At 40.3% G+C, this 21,058-nt stretch overlaps 1 protein-coding gene across 1 annotated transcript in view; it reads right to left on the reverse strand.

Annotated features, from left to right (window-relative positions):
• The window catches only part of TMEM266 (transmembrane protein 266), a 62,407-nt gene that overhangs the window by 30,311 nt on the left and 11,038 nt on the right, over nt 1–21,058 (reverse strand). Inside the window, exons 5-6 of the mRNA XM_026068281.1 lie at nt 14,661–14,815; nt 8,924–8,997 (exon numbers count right to left, since the gene is read on the reverse strand). Coding sequence (XP_025924066.1) covers nt 8,924–8,997; nt 14,661–14,815 — 229 coding nt within the window. The remainder of the gene's footprint in view (nt 1–8,923; nt 8,998–14,660; nt 14,816–21,058) is intronic.

A 21,058-nucleotide genomic window follows, 5' to 3' on the forward strand; every position in this document is an offset into this window, starting at 1 on the left:
TTTAATACTTTCAGAAGATGCAATTAAAAAGTCAATCAGCAAATTAATGATTGAAATTGAATTCACATAAAAGCATAATCGGTAGGGATATTTTCTGCCCACAGCAACATCAAACTCAGATTTTGACACACGTTACATGCATGAAGATCCTAACTGTGCAGCTGTGTGCCTTGCAAAGAAGATCAAAATGCTAATTTCTCCATTAAAGGACAGAACTGACAGAGAGCTCAGCGGACCTATGCGTGAGGGATGACCACGCCACAAACTGTGCAAAAAAAGGTATAAAGTGACTGTGATGAATATACACATCTCCTCTTCATTTCAAATACAAATATATTAAATCTCAGCCAACACCAAATTAATGCCAGAATGGCATAGGATTTTTCCAAACAGTACTGTTCATATGAATGACTTTGAACCTCGCAAGCCCAGTTGCCGTGCTTGGCCTGGGATGACTGTGCTGAGCTCTGTGTTGGCACTCCAAACCTGGAGAGCAGCCCTTAATCCCATTTTGCAGAGGAAGACATCGCTGCAGGAGATACAGGGTTCAGAGCCCAGCATCTTACCATCAGCATGCAGGGAAGTGAACCAGTCAATGCTCACACAAAAAAGGCATATGTGAAGCATCAGCTAAGTCTGGCTGAAAAAGGGAGTCACTAGCCAGAAGAGCGAATGCTCTTCTGTTTCCTCTACAAAGAATGATATGAGACTCTAAGTAAATACCAGGAACTGCTAAGGCTGCTGGTCTTTGTATTCCTGTATAAAGAACATTTTCCTTCCAAAGCATTTTACAAATGCAGCCTAGGAATAAGAGTATTCTTATGCATTTCCTTATTAACCCGTGTACAGGGGGGTCTAGATAGGGAGGAAGAGCTGCACAACAGCAGCTCCTCTGTGATCCCATATTCACTGGCGTGATGGGATGTGAGTGCATGGTGTAAGTGCACACGTTCCTGCAAAACTGAAGTACTCCTACTTTTGGACAAAAGTACCTTAGCTCCTCTGTAAGCACCTCTCATGCTCCCCATTGAGAATATGCACAAAATGCTTCTGCACAGGTTACTCAGGAGCACACAAATTTAATTCTGTAAGTTAACCTGGGGTCCACCACAGCAAGTTCACAGGCAGTCATTGGGACACGAATGAGGAAATGCAAAGCCTCCTTTAACACCTGGGATGCTAACTGTCCCAACAGCAACCCTGCTGCCAGCAGAGAAGTCTGGCTCATTTTCTTCTATGCATAGACCGCATTTGTGAAATGCTAAGCCAATGAGCAAGGAAAGGATGGCTGAATACTTTACACATTTACAGAAACTGATGGTGAAAAACCTTCTTGCCTTGGGCAGGCATGCACAAAGATTTTGTCTTTGAAATAATAAGGCATATCTGTGCAGAGAAAATAGAAACACTTGCTCACAATCCGAACACGGAGCTGTTTAGGGTGCATAAAAAAGTATTTTATTTTCCCTTCTACCTTTTTAATTCCTCACCGCAGTGTTTACATCAGACTGCACTACTGCCATATCAGTGGGTCTGAGCAGATCCAAGGGTTGGAAGCTAGCACAAATGTTTTCATTTTCAGGCTGCTGATATGAATCAGCACAAGTCAGCAATGACCGGAAGTCTCTATTTGGCAGATGTTTAATGCAGTAACGGTTCTCAGCGCTACCTCTAGAAGACAGGTTTCCACGTCACAAAGAAATAATCAGCATCTTTGCTCACAGCTGGAGCAAACGGACTAGAGGAAGCTGGAGCACGAGGACTGAATGATCCCAGCAACTCCGCTGAGAGATGCAATCTTCCGAACAAACTCTGGGCACAACTGAGAGTTAAGTTTAAAAACCATTTGTTCTGTAGGGGATGTCTTAAGGCTACACACTGCCGTCACCCACCAGCTTGTCACTGTGAGCAAAGCAAAGCACGTCACCACCGAAGCTACAAAAGCCGTGCCAGGAAGCTTCGCCTCGGTGCCCAGCAAAAGCAGCATGGCGATGAGTCCACACTGCACGTGTCCAGAGATACTCCTGCCCAGGAGACATCCAGGTACCCGCTGGCCAGTCTGTACTAGTAGCAACACCAGACTAGCTTTAGCTTCCTCTGCCCTCCCTCGGTTTGTGGAGGGAGCACGTGAGCACAGTGCGCCCCACCGCTCTGGTTACAACTCCTGCCCAGAGGAGTCTGAAACACAGAAATCTGGACTTCACTGGGCAAATTTCCCTGCACAGTTTAGGATCCTAAAGAGTCAACACAATAAATATTTTGACTGAAATGAAAGCATTGGTGTCACTTACAAATAACATTTTAAATATTTTTCCCAAACAATCAAAAATATATTTCAAACAAATACATATTGCATTTGGTCGTGTACTTTCTTTGTACAGCACATTAAAAATAAGAATCTGTAGAAGAATCTGAAAAAACAGAGGCAGAAATTAATAATCCAGGAGACTTCCTAGGCACTGTACATGGACCAAACTGAAAAACACAAACGAACTAAGAGAATTGCAACTGTAACATTCATCACAGTCCAAACATAAATGCTAGTCATGACTCAGTACCATTTGTCGTACTGACACCAGTATCTACAAGAAATAGGAAAAGAAAAAAGAAAAAAAAAAAAAAGGAAGAAGCACTGCTGTTTTCTTACCGATGTGCAGACATTTTCAGCACTGTAGCAAATGCACACACAAAGTTTTGCATTACACTGCAGGCATTCTGCATTTTTGGACACACAGGTTGGAATGTGAACATTAAGTATAAATGTGAGTACCTTTCTGTAAAAGGCCACTGCCAGCTTGCTTTTTTCTAATTGAGAAAGAATGATTTAACATTTCTTGACTAGAAATCTTTTAATTAGGAAGTCCTGAACATATACAATTTTTTAGTTATATCAGAAATATATTTTTTGTTTTCTCAGCCTGAGAAAAGCTAAGTAATTACATAAATGCCTGCTCTGTGCACTAAGAAAAGCTAAAGGACTGAATGTTTCTGATAACTTAATAATACCAGATATAAAGAAACTTTTAAACTGTTTTCAGGCAGAAATGTAATTTTGAAGTTGACAGTGTGCCTTGGTGATGCATAGTTGTTTGCACAGTGTCGGCTCTGCAGTGAAGTTTGGGAAGAGCTGTGTGATGCTGCAGGTTTTCTCTCTAATTTTGCAGGGAAACCTAGCCAAGTCCTTTGCTGAGCAAGCCGTGTGAATTCCCACAATCTGCGTGAGTTAGCTACATTTGTCAGCTGACTGCACTGTACATTTGGTAATTTTCAATACTTTATTGCTTGCACAGTTAATACACAATTTACTACTCCATGACTCACTGTGCCAGATTCATCCTTAGTGTAAAGAAATCAAAAGGAGGCAGCACAGGGGGTGAAGCTGGCCCACCACGTTCAGCCAACAGCAAAGGAGAGCAATGCTGCATTTCGAGATGGGGTAGCAGTTGTACAAGAGAGAGATGGTGGATGGCGTGGGGTGGAAAGGGGTCTTTAGCAGAGTGCTTCCCTCTTTCCACTGCCACAAAACTAATCTCTTACAGAGGGCATTTACCTCTGGCTTGTACCAAAACTCTGTAGATTAAGCTTCTGCCTTAAGGATATATCTCATAAGACCAAATATTTATCAAAATCTTTCCCGGAAAGAGTACCTTGTACCCCATCTGTGATATATAACCTCTCTGGTTTGGGTCACTCTGCGGAGGCCTTAGCTCATTCACTACTTTAAAGAACCTTCTTTTGCCATCTTCTGGGGTGCCTGCCTGAGACACTGCATTAGTTGCTCTAGGGCACACCACCCCCATGCCGCCAGGGCACAGAGGCACATGTGAGCATCTTTAAAAGAGCCGTCCTTCTGCTTCCAGCGCACAGGCATCCTCCTCACACGGTTCCCTTCAAGCAAGGCTCTGAAAGGAGAAGGAAGCTACTGACCTCACCTCGCACATCAGCCAGCTCAAACGCTGCCCGTGCACTGCGCTCTGCAGCTGCTGCGGCTCTAGTGCCACACGTGGGCACGTAGAAATAATTAACTGTAAAAGCTTGGGGACACTAACAGACATAACGCAGTCCATTCTTTTACACTAACTACCACTAATACTCTATTATGATATCACAGAGTATATAAATGCACCTTTGCACAAACACCGCCCTTAATGTATAGTCCCATAATATTTGCTCTTAGAATATAGAGAATAGCGAATTTTAAACTGAGAACTCTGCATCGATTTGAAAGGGCTTTTGGGGGATAGGAATGGTTTACTGGAGACATAGCACACTACCATGAGGTAAATGCAGACTGAACAGAAAACTGGTCTTAAGCAACTTTGCATCAGAAGTTCCCTCTGGGCATGATTATACTAGCACTAATTCTTATCCTTCTAGTGCAGTATGTAGAGGTGCTGAACGCTTGCTACCAAGTAGCAATGAAAGCTGCTAAGAGACCCAGTGAAACAAAGAAGGAAGCTTAAATTTAATTTTCTAATATATTAGCTTATAAAATCCAAATCTTTGTTTCTAGATCCCCTCTCATCAACCCCTTAAAAAATCAGAACACGCATGGGCAGCAAAGCGGTGCATTTATGCTCTGTGAGAAAAGCAGCATGCACCTGGAATGAAAGCAAACATCCAGAAAAGAAACTCCAGCTTATGGAAAAATGATAGAATTAACAGAAGATTATCATCTTTCTGCTTAGCTGCTTAGCTGTTCAAGGCATCACTAAAAATGTAACAAAGGTAAAAGAGCTGATTTCTCTAATATAAAATTCTTCAGGAGTTGTTATGAAAAATCTGTATGGGAAGGACATTATTTTCTTTTAGTCCTGTTGTTTGGGATGTTTTTCCGTTTTAAATTTTTATAGAACCCTACTGGTAGAGTCTTCCTTAGGAGGCTTTATTCCTTCCAAGGGCTGCTATTAACAGGAAGTAAAGTGTCAGAGATTACTGTGAACACTTTATTTTAATATATAGGAAGAATAAAGTCTTGGAATTTTTTATCCTCCTTAAAGTGAAAATCTAATATGAACTTTTGAGACATACTTAATGAAACAAATCCTTTATCAGCTAGGACCCCAGACTCACTGAACTCTATTCAGTGCAAGAACCTGTTTCTTGGGCACAGCTACAGGAGAAAGGTCGCAATTTGGTGAGTACCTAACTTGAAGCACACCGGCAGTCTTGGTTATTTGCAGGGAAATACTCACGTGCTGAAAGTTAGCAGAATGCCTGAGTGCTTGGCTGAGTGAAGCACACACAGAGCAACGCAAACAACTAATATTAAAGAACCCAATTCTTGCACACAAATGCTCTCATCAATCTCAGTGGAACAGAACAGCAGCTACAGAATCAGTTTTTTGTGGCAATGTGATAAGGTTATTAAAATACAAGCAGGCTCCAATCCACTTACCAAAACACTGTGACATTCCCCATCTTCCTTTTCTCAGCCAACTATTACCAAGGCTGAATTTGCCCTCTTGATAGGGTGTAACCCCGGCCTTGCCTTGCTGTTGGTACTGGGGTTTTCCCCCCCAAGTGTCTTTCTCTTCTCTTCTGTCTTAACATCTGGGTAACATTTGGTGCACAGACAAATCATAGTGATGTATGTAAACAGAGACAAACATACACAATCATCACCACTAGCAAATCCTGTTCAAATATTTGGAAAAAAGCAAAAAGAGTTGATGTGCACTTCACTTGAATAAGGATATTTTAATGTCGGAAAGTCACAGACAGTGACAGAAGGAGAATATAAAATTAACAGAGTGCAATAAATTCCTTTAAGGCTTGTGGCTCTAACATAAGGGTAGCGAGAGCAGGAAAATGCTGTGAGAGTAGCTACTTAATTTTGTTGGCAGCCATTCTGCTGGCAGTTGCTGGTTGCTGGCGTCTTTGTCCCCTTCCCTCCAACCAAGCAGAAAGCCAGTGCCTGTTTAACTCTAACGGGATAGCGCTGTCGGTACTTGCAGTGACTTYACAGCACCAGCTTTTAATCAGTCATATTTTTCCAGAACATTCAGATTTTGTGCTGGAAGTTTCCTGTTTTTTTACAAGAGTCTGTTACAACTTTGTATTATTTGTTCTCTGAGTCTGACGAATTATGTATCCACATTTGTAACTAATGGAAACCAAACTGGAGAGAAAACAATAAACATCCCACCTTGGGATATGGTATTTGCTATGGAAACTGCCCTTTCTGAACACTAGAAACCCTGAATTCCTGCTTTGGGGAAAAAGGCACTGACTGAAGGACTAATCATCCCTTGGCAGTTGCCTGTTATATCCAAGCAAACTAATTAATCCTGCTCATCTCTGGAAAGTCATCCTAGCACGAACAGTAATGGACTGCAAAATCTCCCTGTAACACACTGTCTTCCCAACACACAATTCCAAAGGCAGCTGACTCATAGTACTGGGAATCAGGCAGCAAAAATCCTCCAAAGGCACCAAAAGAATAAATAAAATGAAGATGGGAGAAAAAAATCTTGATTTCTCCAATCTGCAATTTTTGCAGTATTTCATAACCTCTTGGAAAGTCAAAGCTTTCCATTTGGATGGGAAAAAAAAATAAACCTTGTGTTTTTCTTTTGATGAGACACATTTCAACACAAATAGATGTGCTGTTGCCCATCAAGCCAACCTGGCATGAGGCCATACCCAGCAAACCCCTATCAGTGGCGAAGGTATGCCTTCATTTTGTTCCTGATCTGCGGTCTGTGAAGCACATTCAGATGCTTTGTGGAGCCATCTCTGTTGCTTTAACTCAGTCAAGGACTCTGAGCTGCCAAAAATCCACTCTCCTTTGTGTGCCTTACAGGGCTGCCTCACGGCCTCATTTTTCGTCGTCATAAATTCAAACCAAAATCAAATAGCTGAAAGGATATTTTGAAAGACAGAAACAGATAATAAAGTGAGTAGTAAGAGGCTTATGAAAATGAGGATAGGAGGCAGACAGAGAAAAATAATTCCAAATACCTAATGCAGAGAGAAGGAGAAAACACAACACACATACAAAACGAGGGTGGTGAGCAGGCAATCAGCTTTGCTATGTGCAGGGTTTCTGTCACTGTTTTCCTACAAAGTATTTCTGAGCCAGTCCATCCCCTCACGTGGGCACCTGTCTCGGCAGAGCTGAACCAATTTCTCCCTCAAGGCGGGTGAGTACGATATCCACGCTGGCCCTGAGGACGTGCCTGTGCTGCCACACACAAGCCACCAAAACCTGCCAGCATATGAACCGGATTATGGAAGGGATACAGGAGCAAGACCTTGCCTCAGACTTTGGGGAGAGTGGCTGGTGGTACAAGCGAATGAACAGGACTGAGACAACACCCAGCAGAAGGCAACTGAGGACCACAGGAGAAGCCGCTGTGAGAGACGCTCCAGCCAGCCAGGAAGCCCAGGCTAGCGCACATGTGCAGCCCTGCTGCTGGCGGCAAAGTTTCAGGCAGTTGCAGGCTGATCCTAAGGAGAAGCTCAGGGAGCTCCAGGGTGCTGATCTCCACTGGAGAAATGAAAGATTTGGGGAGTGAGGGAAAGGGATTTCTTTACTGGGAATTGTCTCCAACCAACAAACATGAACCTTCAGGAATCATGATGTGCAATGAACAAAGCAAAGATGCTGCAAAACTTCTAATTTGTTTAGAGATTTTTGTCCTGGCAGTTTCCATGTACCCCACAATCCATGTTCCCTGCCAAAGGAGGGGAAAAGTAAGAATAGATCATATCTATATGCATAACTGCAACACCCACAAGGCCAGGACATAAAGCACTTGCGAGACCCCTGCCTGTTATCGAGGAATCCTTTCAGAAAGTGCCCACTGGCAGTCAGGCAACACTAGCTATAATACCCCTGTCTCAAGCAGAAATACAAAGGGATATAATATATGTAAAGAACTGTATTTCATTACTAGAACCATGGAAATAAACAGTGGTATAATATGATGAGCATGAATTCAACGCAAGTAATTTATCCGATCATTTGCAGATATCACAGCTCCCAGTTTTTTATTTTTTATTTTTTTAATCTTCACCTAAATTTACCAGAGTGAAGACTAGCTTCTTTTTGGATAATATTTTCTCCCATGGAACTAGAAAATATTTTTTAAATATATAAGTCCAAGATGTCTTCCAACATACAAGATAGTATAATTTAAGAAACATAAATATATAACACTTTTTTTGTAATGAGTAATACATTATGACCTGGAAAAATAACCTAAACAGATATTTTGGACATTTCAGATGTAGTCTAAATGTCTCAATATAGATGACTTCTTTTTGGAATAAAGTTGAAAAACTAAAACAAATTATCCCAGTTTGGTCATCTGTTATATCATGACTACAGACTTTTCCAATGCATACAATCATACAAGTATTTGCAAAGAAATTCACCATTTGTTTCATTCTCCTAATAGGCTTCTATCTTTCTATATACTAGTAACACAGGTGAGATGCAACAATCTAGACTATCTAAACAACCTATATAAATTGTGAGAAGAGATAATCCCATTCTTAAAACAGATCTTTCTGTAAAATAAATCTAGGGATTTATTCCCGAAAGAATCTCTTATTCCCAGTGATATAGTAACAAGATTTTTGTGAGAACAAGGGGATGAAACTAGCCCTGTCCTAGTCTGGAGTGACTCAGAGATGATTATCTTTTTTGCAGCGTTTTTATTGTAATTTGTACAACAGTATCTTCCACATTTCCATGCCAATTCTAGGCAACTGACAAAGAGCACTAATATAAACAGAATCTTCTAGTTTGCTGATTAAGAATGGCAACTGTTCATTTTTTTTTCTTTTAAAACACAGTGTGCACTGTGCTGCATTTATTCACAACCAAATCAATGTTAAACAGTCACCAATTTCAGTGGCAGCACAAGAAATACTTTGCATTTCTGTGTGTGGTGAGATCTTTGATTATACATACCTCTGAAAAGAAAACAGACAGGATGACTAGGCTGATCCAGTGAATTATTCCTGCAAACTGTGAAGCACTTGAAACTGCAATTAACACAATACAATGAAGTATCATTATAGTAGTTGAAAGCAACTTATGTTTAATATCATTAGTACTGCTACAACTTACATGTGGGAGAAGCTTTCTTTCTGAAATTTTATGATGGAAGTACCAGAAAGGGGATGGGATGTAATGGGACATGGAGCTCCAGCCCTGTCAGCTGCCCATGCTAACACAGGCCAGCACGTTCACAGCAGTGGTGCAGGGCAGCTTTTACAGATGGGACTGCTGGTGAGCAATGACACACACGTTTCAGGTCTTTGATGCTCTGTCACTGCTCCATGCTCTCACAGCCTGCACTACTTCAGTATGGGATGCGTTACTCAATCCGCTATACCTAAAATTCAGAGTTTGAGTTCTATAAGCAAACAGAAGGCTCCATTATTCCTGCAGATATTCTATTTAGTCTTTGACAATTCACCTTAGAAGGTCAGTAATTGGCTGGATCAGATGTTTAAAAACCAGTGCTCAAATTGGGCTTTAAAATCCATTTCTAGGCATCTACATAAATGACCTAGGTAGACTTTTGTACAGCTGTCCTCATGTGGCATGAACTGCCACGACTGCCTCAAGATCCCATTTCTCTCAGAGTCAAGTTTGACTCTAGGAAAACTAGAGTAAGATCAGCAACAGAAAGAACCAATTTCATTGTTAATAAGATCAAATCTCAAAACATGAATCTGATGGGGTCTGTCAAATATCATCTGAGTTTCTAATTTGTGGGAGAAACATATTTACAAAAATGTGCCTATGTTGTATAGTGTATTTCAGGAAATATATGGCTGTCAAATGGACAACTTTGTCTTTAAGCAAGTTTCTGTAAGAACACTCAAGAAAGTTACAGCAAATAAAAGTGTCAGTTTAAAGCAATCGGTTAAACCAAATAAATGCCTCTGTAAGCAGTGTTTTTCACAAAGACAGTGACCATTAAAATTACTTACATCACTTCATTTCAAACTCCTCTACAGAAAGAAGTCTGTACAGAGTAAATTAAGATATTAATTTATAAACTTCTGGCTATTACACACTAACTTCCTGTATGGGTACTCTTCATGCCCACTGAGAGGTAGTTATTCCACTTTCAAAGTGGAATAAGGGACCTTGAACAAAGGTCCTCTTAGAAACGGACTTACAGGAACAATCAGGAAAATTAATCTGAATTCATTAAAAGTATAATTTTAGACTGTACTAAAGCCTTGCATGGATACTCACCAGTATCAAACTAGGCTTTCATTTGATTCGACTGATGTTGCTTATAAGCAAAACGAACTAAACTCGGTTGAATGAGTATATTGCAAGACTACATGAGAAGCTCTATGATCTGGATTGTCTTTAAGGGCTGAAGATGAATGTATGGTGATCTGCAGGATTCCCTAAGCAAGTTCAAATGAAATTCTGTGACCAGCGTTCCCTTCGTTGCTGACAAAATGAAGCAGAAAACTGAAAGGGTATGCAGTATCTGAACTACCAGCAACTCTTACTCAGAAAGTCACATGCTCTCAAGTTCAGAATATGGAAATGAAGAGAAAAAATTCTCTCTTTACTTCAGGGTATTTGTGAGCCTACCATCCCTACAGCAGCCAGACTAAAATAGCTTGTGCAGTCCTGCCCTTTCAAAGTATTACTGCTTAACTGCAAAGTTGAAGGCAAGCAATGCCTCTGTGTGCCTCAAGACTGTCAGAATGAACTTTAAGCCCCAGGAATAAAGATGGCACACACTGAATCAAGCACCTTATTTTAAAATTAAAACTGATTAAAATGGAAAGGGGACGGAAGGAACGGAGGAAGAAATTGGGATACAACAAAACCCATCAGTAGGGGTTGGAAGCTGCTGGAACTGTTGGCAACTGGGGCTCAGTTAGGACTTGACACGAGGGGGTTTGCTGTGTTGCAGCAGAGAAATTAATTACAGGTGAAGTAACAGGCAAAATATGATATATTTAACTTTCACAATACACTGCCTTAATAGGGTGGCAGAGAGAAGAAGAAACGGAAGCCATTTGTAAGTTATCTTTCAAAGAGCTGTCGATTAACATTCAAGACTCCAGCTGCCCCTTAGTGGATGAGAAAGATATAGCAACCACGAATTTGAGAAGAAAATTAATTTCTGATGCTGCACTAACTGTAGCAAAGACTGCTGGATGCACTGCTGGATAGTGTGCAATTAAATTGCTGGTAAAACTGTAAAAATTTGAAACAGTCTTCCAAGCAAGAAGCTTTTGAACAAGAGCTTAATCACTGGTGCTGGACATTTGTCTCTTCCAACAGACTTCTCTTCAAAAATGTAGTGAAAGGCTAGAAAAAGAGAAGGCTCCTCTTTTCCAAGAGGTGCTCAGCTCTGCTCTGTGGTGGCTGAGATACATCACTGGGATTCGGGTTGAGGCAAAGCACCTAGAGAGTTATGCAGCTGCCACTTTTAGCCAGAACAGCATTCTGTACTTGTTTTAACTTCTTTCCCCCAAAATTGCAGCTAAAAGCCTAAAAGTTCTGTTTTATTTTACCTTTTGCTTGCCTGGTGCTATGAGAACAAAGTGCATGCACGCCCAGGATGCTTGTTAGTCACAAGGAAAATGGTTCAGGATAAAATGCAGGGTACAGCCAACCTCAACCTACTTCCTCCACCTTTCCCTCCCCTTCACCCCTCCTCAAGACGTATACAGAGAAAGGAGGGAGGAAAAACACATCTTGATAAACTTTGAGTGGCCACTACGGGAGATTGTACCACCAGCTCTTGTGTTTGATGGATGGTCTTGACGCTGATTTGCTGGCAGATACAAGCTCTGCTGCCTCTGCAAGGGGCCGGCAGCAGATACACACTGCACGATTTGGGCAAGCCCTGAACCTGTCCTGCTTTGAGGCATCCCTTCACCTCCATTTGCATATTCTTTGCACATCTATGCATGTACTCACACAGGGCCCCAATCCAGCAAGCAGGTGCTCAGGGGTGCGCTGTTCATGTCCACTGTTTCTAGGAAGACCTGATGCCTTTTACACATACACCTGCTTGCAGTCAACTTCAGAGGGAGGGCTACACTGAGATGATTTCCTGACTCGCTTGCTCCCACAATCACTGAAGATAGAGAAGGGAAAGCATGGGCTACATTTCTGAGTACAGAAACCCTCCAACTTCTAATCCAGGTTATGACCATAACTCCCTTTTTTGAAATGAGGGGCATGTGATTTAATATACATCTATTTCTCCATTTGCAAAACACAGATAATCCTTGCATCACAGGGTAATGAGCAATCATTTGGCTAATGAATGCAAAGAGCTTTGAAGATAGGACAAAAAAGCTCTGAATAAGTACTACTGTTATTAGTCTTCCTATTACAGGTCTGCTTTCTGGAGTTTCGAATCCTAGCATAAATACGTTTCAGGCTAAAATATCCTAAAAGGTCTCTGTCCTTCTTATCTGTACAACCTACATGCTTGCAAACGTGGTCTCCATCACCGACACTGACCATTCTGAACATGGGAGAAATGCACAGTGCAACCAAGGATTTTGCTAAAAGTATGAGAGGAAAATGATGTTCTCAAAATGTCACAGCCATAGAAGACTGGCTTTTCATGAAACAGTTTTGCACACAGAACTCAAAACCCATTAAAAACCCTAATTAAAAAAAAAAAAAACCCGGAGACTTCCTAAGTAATTACAGCCTATAATGCGGATTAGCAGTTGTTATTATGAACAAAATTGGCAGTGGTGTGCCGTAACATATCCTAATGCATTGCTTGATTTCATATAGAATAAGGAATCATTATAAACTATAATTACATTTTTGAAAAACATAATTACACCCTAATGGCTTTTTAAAAGCTTAAGGTAAGTGATGTACATTCCTCATATGACACAACTGAACTACTTATGCCAGCCCCACCAAGATAGTCTATATCTGATTTAAAACAAAACACAAGGAATTTAACAACAGGGGATAAGAAGTAATGAGAAGTGTGGAGGGTTCATGCATCAGTTACAACGCAAAGTAGCAACACAGAACTGAACGGGTCCTTCCCTCTCAGGTGCTGAGAAGATCCATACAGGGCAGGGGCAGCCTCTGATCAGTGAAATCTCCTGGCCTGACCAAACACCTCTAGCTCATGCACCTGGTGGAAGGTGGGAAGTTTTTACGAATACCACATACACCAGATACACAGAGGAGAAATGGTCCCTAACATACAGGCTTCTTCAGAAGACTCTTCAGAAAATAAATGGTAAGCAGGCATGTGATTCCAGAGGAGCGTCTCCAAAACTGCATTAAAAGTCTAAGAAATAGCCTTTAAACTCTTTGGCTCTGCAAGAAGTGACAACTTTATGCATAAACAGAAAGATGTAGCTCCTCAGTAAATATACTTGAAAGATTATTCCTCACCCAATTTTTAAGGACTTAGACCCACAACTAGTATTCCTGACTTTTGAAAACTGCATTTTTGTCCAAATTCTGAGTTTCTTAGTCCAGAATGGTAAATTACCAGAGACTGCAGAAAATAAGTACAAGAGTACAATACACGATTACAAGAGTAATGGAGTAGACACACTGCTCAGAGCAGCACGTCAGACAAAAGTGTAAGAGGACTGGGGCAAGCATCAGCAATGGTGTGGGGAAGCAGCTTAATCAGTGATTTTGTCTTATAGGATTTATAAAATGGTTGTAATTACCAACACTATACCTTTAAAGTAATCTTATTACATTATAATACTTAAATCTTTACAGTGAAATCTAACTCCACTAATATCAGTAGCCAAATCAAGAGATAGGACTTCAACAGAATAAAAGATTCACTTGCTCAGTTTGAAAGTTGCCACAGGAGATAGCAGGCCGTGACTCGTTCAGGCTACATATTCTTGCATTTATGGGGTTGTCTGAACACCATTATTGCCCTTTCAAAACATTTGAGATTGTAGGGAGGTGCTAAACGTTGCTCTTCATTTATCAGAGGAAAAAAAGTAGTTGGTATTTGTGTTCATGTAAGATTGGCATCGTATAAAGCAAAAAACGGAATGGAGGAAAAGAGCAGTAGGAAAAAAAAAGGTGTATTAGGAAGCAAAACAACAGCATTGAAAATTGCATTGTGGAACCTGTGTAGAGTGAATTCAGATAGAGCAAAACTCTATTTCAGCCATTACTTGACGCACAGTACATTAGCAAAGTAGAATGAAAATCTGTATCGTTTCAGTGCATTACAAGATAGAAAAACATAATTTCAATTCTTACCAATCTCAGTTGAAGTAAATTAACAATAGAGATAGCACCAAGTGCACTAGCAAGTTCTTCACTTGCATCTATCCGCATGCATGTGACAAGTGTCAGGGAAATTAACTGTGCACAAAGGATCTTTTTCCCTGTGTATACAGAGAGTAGCTGTCCTAAAGGACAGACTTTTTCAGGTACTAATGGCAGAAACCTACATGTACGCTCTGCTTACAACTTCTGAAAATGTCCTATACTGAATATGGTCAGCAAAAAATGGGCAGGGACTGACTTCACTATACCAGGGTTCCACAAAAACACAGTTCTTTCCTAGCTTAGTAATCATTTAAATGATAGGAAAAAAATCCCCAGCAACCTCCCCTCTTCAAAAACCTCCCAGCAAGTTAAACCTATATTTCATCAAAAATTAAAAAAAAAAAAAAATCCTCCTACTCACACTGGAGAAGCTTTATATCTATTAGGAGTTCCAGAGTCAGAAGAATCACCACCAATACTACACAGGCTACCAGGAAACTGTTGAGACTTGCACTGAGCAAAAATACCTGCCACACAGCTGCTCGTCTCCCACAGCACGGTTTTAGCCAGTTAGATCTAAGGAAATAAAATTAAGAGGGAAAAAGAAGAAGAAGAAGAAGAAGTGAAAAAGGAAAAGTGCTAAAGAGCAGTGGACTCAAAATGACAAGCTCTGCTGTTATGGATATAATCATCAATAATGTACAAAGACTTTGCAAAACCCACTTTTATTGGTTTCTTTACTAAGGTTGGACACTTCTCCAAATCACTATAGCATTAAATCCTAGTTACATCTGTCAGCTATGCTGACTGATTTAATAAGCATGCTTAATTGCGACTGGAACAGGGGCGAAATTCCACCCTGGGGATCTTGCTCAAGTTTCTCTCCTCTAATGAGGTTCTCAAACTCTCCAGAGGTTACCAGTGCCCGAGTGTCTTCCAAAGCATGGAGTAACGCAGCCCTAATCTCTCATGCATACCTCCTTTCCTACTTTCTCCTTGCCTCACAATCTTTCACATATATTTATTCTGACATATATGCTGCAACCATTTATCTGTGGATACCCAGGCATAGAGGGACTCTGCTATTAGGTTAGAACATAATGATGATTTTGAAGAGTCCTTCTGGTATGGAGTTTTATGGTCTTCCACCTTTACCCTTTTCTAGTATGAGACAGATTGGACAAGAGCTGCCCAATTCTATCAGCAGCTTTTAGTCCATGACATCATGGAAAAGACCCATAGGAGTTTGGAAGATATTGGAGAACAAGGTCAGTGGCTCCACGGCTGTGCCTGTACTAGCGAAAACACACGGCCTGGCGAAGTCTCCAGAAACTGGCCATCTCATCCATTTTGTCTAACTCCCACCAGTCTGGTTTTGACTCAGGCAGGTACTTTCCTAGGGTTGGGGGTAGCATGGTTTGTGAGACAATACATGTGAGGGACTGCTCCCAACAGTTTGGATGGGGTCACTGCATTTTGGAGGAAAAGGAAGGTTTAGGCATGGTGAAGTGAGCTGCGCTGTACGGAGCCTTTGGCTGTTTTAGTAGTATAGATACGATCTGTGAGTTCAAAGATTCAAATGAACTGTGAGAAGAATTAAAAGAGCCATAGCTATTATTTCAACAACATGTTATAACAACTGCTGAAATTCTGGTCCACAGCAACTTCATATTTTCCAGTGGGTGTTCTCATGAGTGATGAAATTCAAGAAACAGCTTGGATCTGCAGCAAAAATTGCTATAATCAATTTTAGTATCAGCTAACAACCTCTTTCCAATCAACAGTGCAGCTCATTCACTGTAACTCCCAACTTCCTATCAACAGCTTTGAACTGCTGCAGAAATTTCTGTCTCACCCTTGGTTCATACTCCCCTTGGTAACTGGCAGTATACCACCATGCAGGCTGTCAAGAGTTCAGTAATCAGCAGCTTCAAGGAAAGCCTGTACTTGGGTTTCAAAAGAAAACCTGCATGTTCCAGGGACAGAAGCTGCAACAATTCCTGCTAAGTACAGCTACCAGCACCAGAAGGCAGCTGGTGAATCAGGAAATGCTGTGCTACTGCAGATACAGGTTTTCAAATGGGTTTTCCAAAATTTCAAGTTTGTCTTTTGAAAATATTTGTTAGCAGTAATAGCAGCATGGAGCTCGGAAGCATAAAGCCCATCCTGATACTTAGTCTATATTTTGTTTTTCTCCTAAAATCCTCCTATAGTTTCACTTTATGATACAGTATTTACTGTATCATCTCCCATCATGTTTTATAATGTTCCTATATTGACCCATCTCTGAAAATGTTGATGCTTACCTGACACTTTGTATTCTCAAAGCACTGTAAAGAGCTGACATGATTTATTAACTTAGGTTTAAGAAGATGAGCTACACCTCTGCATGTCGCTGTAACCACACTGTCTGAACTAAAATGTCAATGCACAGAAATCAATGGTATACAAGAAGATGAGACGATACTGATCAATTCCAAATAAACAGCTCTAAAGTCAGCTCATGTTAAAATCAAGCACTTGGAAAAACATCACAAAACATCCCCTGAAATACCCACACTCAAAAATGAGGGGGAAATTGATGCTAAGCAGTGTTCAGAGACTCGGTAGGGTCAAGCAGCTTCTCAGAATTGAGAGCATCTGTTAAACACTTGTGCTCAGAGCTGCCTGATTACCTGATCCTGAAAGACCTTCTCTATTGACACTTTGAACTTCAAAGAAAATTTGGCAATTGTTACTATCTGGAATTGTCCTTAGCTCAACTGTATTAAGGTTCTAGCCTAAAATACAAAAGCACTCAAGGCTGCTGTTTTCTCAAAAACTGCCTAAAAAAGTTTACAAGAGAAAACAACTCTAATGAATTCAAAAATACAGGATTTACTGTATTTTAAATAGCTATTTTTAAAACATCAGCAAAAAAGGCATTGGGCTAGGCCTTTTTGCAAGTTTTCTGTTTTAGTGGATTTTATTTTACTCTGTCTCAGAACAGGATAACCTGTCTTCACTACAGCTGTTATTTTGGTCTTTTGTGTGTGTGTGGGGGGGGGGAGATTTTTCTAAAAATGACACTAAGGAACGGCCCTGTTTATTTAGAAAAGTGTTGGGTTCTATTCTCTTCTTACGTTTATCTCCCCTTTCCCAAAAGGCCTGTTTTGCCAGCATTTTAAGTATTGCAGGGTAGTTTTTCCTCTTTGCTATTCTCAGAATGATCAGTAGAGGGCCTACGTACATTCCTTTAAAAGCTCTATATAGCCGAGATTTTAAAATATACTAAACACATACCAGTAAGAATAAACCAACTGCGATACTCAGTAGACATTACATACAGCCAGGATAATCTTTATTAAATCTAATCGTTACCTCTAGAACTGCTAAGGAACGTGGAGTTATGCTTCAGTCTTTGCAGTGGCAATATTTCACTGATTCCAAAAAGCTTCTGAATTAAAGTAACAGCTTATAATTGGAAAAGCAGTGAACCTCGGAGCATCTGCATGTTTACACTTACATATCACTAATAAAATATATAAATTGATTTCCAAACTGCAAAAGTGTTTAAAAATTAAGCACTGGAGAAACACCTCCAGTTTTGTATCTTAATTTATTACACCAAGGTGCACTTGTTTAACACTTGTCCTGTGAAGGGGCAGTAATTAGCATCTTCACATCGCTGCCAGGCAGACCTCTTTGCAGACATCGTCCAAGACCTCTTCCAAGTCTTCAGAATCCACTGACACTAAGGATCAGCACACTGTGCCCTAAAAATGGGGCACTGAATGGTTGCTTTCCTGGGTGCTATTTGGCTGGTTCATTCCCTGCTACTTCTACAGCATTATGAGTAGTACATATATAGCAAAGTCCTGTTCTTGCCTTGCTTTTTTTGCCTCTTGCGAAGGGTGGACTTAAATAATAAAAGGAATTGTAATTTAACTAGAAATATATTTTAGTTAAAATTGACATAACATTGACATGCAAACCACACTGGCTTCTAATATATGAATCTCATCTCCTTTAAGACTATTACCTGTCTTAGTAGAGTATCTCCTTTTCCTGATGTATTAGGGCTCATCCATTTAATAGGTGAGAAATCCGGTATTTGAGAAAAGCAAATCCCTACCGGAATTAGCGTAGGTTTAAATTTACTTTTCCAAATCCTAGCCACTTCCTCTGCAATACTGCAAACACAAAGTTTAAAGCTCAGACTACAAACTCAGTCATACGAATCTTTCAGAAAAAGAAAAGTTAACTTTTACAGCTCATAAATACATCTAGAGATTACATACTAACCAGACGCAAGTAAAATATGCTTTTTTCCCTACTCTAAAATAAAAAAGTGTTCCATTTTATTCAGAGAACAAATAAAGCTTCTTCTGGTGTTTTGACATGTGTCATCCATTATAAAGGATACAAGTCAAATACAACTTGGGACAACTTTCCTGTACAACTTGGGACAGATTCTTTAGGTACCTCAGTTACTCCATCTATACTATAGGAATATTATTTACCCTTCTTACAATGCCTGGGTGAGGTAAATGCACTGGAATTGGGATTTTTTGCTTGATGATGATATAGGACTGCAAAGTTTTATTATGAGATACTAAAATATATTCAGTGGAATTTTACCAGGAATAATTCTTTTTAAAGATACTTTCACACATGGCTTTCTGGAAAGCCAATCTGCCATCATGACTGCTAGCTTTATTAATAAACAGCTTGGAAAAGAACATAAGGCAAAACTGGGAACGGTTTAACATATTTCTTTGGTAAGGAACCACTACAAACAATTTGTTCAAGCTGTTAACAGCTGTCACTATTTCTATTTTCTGGTCTTGCAAACAAATATCCCCAAATCTGTCTTATACTTTACCCTGCCTTTTTTTTGGCTAAGCAGCAAGTGTTTGCATCTCACAAGATGACTACAATTAGAAAACAGAAGGATGGATGAGATCCAAATCACTATCTGAAGGAGTAGAAAGGCCACAGCCAGGAAGTGACTGAAATACAGAAAGGCTAAATAAAATATAAAATCTGGCTGCGGCAAAACAGCCAGGAGAGCCTCACAGGAGGCTACAAGTAGCAGCTGGAGGCCTGGAGACACTCAGAGGAAGAGGTACAGCTTTACACCCCTTTCCTGGACTTCTCCTAGAGGCTCAGTTGCAATGATGCTAACGACAGAAGTTTGACTATTGACGGCACCCTCACCCTTTTTCCCCTCCAAGCTTTACAGTTTCTAACCCCCGTTACTTTTCTTGGAGGACTGCTGCAGAACTCTGTTGCTCTAATGGCAGGAAAGATTGTTCCGGTTTCAGCCTAAATGTACACACAGCCCGTTCACACCTATCTGTTCGTGTATTGTTCTTCAGCTTGATTAGCTCCTCTCCCTTGCTGGTGTTTATGTCCCTGATGCATTTATACAGCACAATGACATTCCCCTCACTTACTTTAAGAAACCCAGTCTTTTTGTAAAACAGTCACTCGGTTTCTCTAATTGTCCTGGTAGTGCCTTCTGCAGGTGAATATAGGCAGAGCTGTACATAATATTTTGGAATCAGTTTATTACATGAATGTTTCTCTATGGGATGTGCTTTCTTCATAGGTGCATATCTCACTGTTCACAGACATCCTGTGATTAGCTGGAGCATTACTCCTGTCATTAGTAAATTTGCTTATCATGCTTTTACTTTTTAAGCTAAGGTCTTTATTGAAATATTAACATCATTCTCAAAACCAACATTTAAGAAACATAAAAATAGCCATAGTAGGTCAGAACAAAGGCTCGGTATCCTGTCTCCAGTAGTGGCTGTGAACAGATGTCTAAAGATGAACAAGAACAAGGCAAACAAATATATTATTTCCCCCTAAATCTGTCCCAGCATCTAACTACTTTCAGCTCAGGGACTTCTGGAACCAGATGGGGTTTCAAGGATTCTGTTTAGTAACCTTCAATGAACTTCTCATCCACAAACTTGTCCAGCCTCCCCCTAAGGCCAGATAAGCTATTAGCAGCCACATATCCTCTAGCAAGTAGTTCCATGGATCTACTACCAACTTTGTGAAGAACCACCTCTTTTTGTTTGTTTTGAACCTGGCTCTAATCTTTTAATATCCCCAGTACTTACACCGGGAGAGGGAGGAAATCGGACTTTATTTTAACCTCTCTCTGCTACAGGTTTTGTAATCTCAATCAAATCTCCCATGAGTCATCTCTTTTCCAGACTGAACAGTCCTACCTTACAAGGTCATTTCTCAAACTGAAGTTGCACCACAGCTTTGATCGTGATTTTCCTTTGAGTCTTCTCTAGTTCTTTTGTATCTACCATATCCTTTTTGACAGGAACCAGAACTACACTGGTGTTCAAGATGTGGCCAAAGTTTGCATTTATAGAGAGGCACAATGATGGCCTCTGTTTTATTCTCTGTTTCTTTCCTAATGAATCCTAATATTTGATTTGCTTTAAGATTGCTACTTAGCATTTAGCTGACCTTTTCATGGACTCTCCTTCCAGCCTAAAATTTCTCTTTTCCACATTTCCCCTTTATTTATCTTTCAATTTTTGCATGAAGCCACATCCTGTCCAACTTAAATAATTATTTCCAATGTTAAGCCAAATAAATTAGGCCCACATCATTTCCACTCTCCAGAAAAGTAGTTTGTGAACAGTGGTCTGTGGGCTACCTCTATTACACCTCTATCCACAAAAAGTAGCCAGGAAAATCAAGTTCTGCTGGAAAAGAAAAAAAAAAAAGAAAGAAAGAAGGATCAACAAATCAAAAAAGCTTGAAAAATATTGAGCTAGAAAATCAATTTCTTTTTCACTTGTA

This window comes from Apteryx rowi, unplaced genomic scaffold (genome assembly GCF_003343035.1).
Source record: "Apteryx rowi isolate R43461 unplaced genomic scaffold, aptRow1 scaffold_27, whole genome shotgun sequence".
NCBI classification, from domain to species: Eukaryota; Metazoa; Chordata; class Aves; order Apterygiformes; family Apterygidae; genus Apteryx; species Apteryx rowi.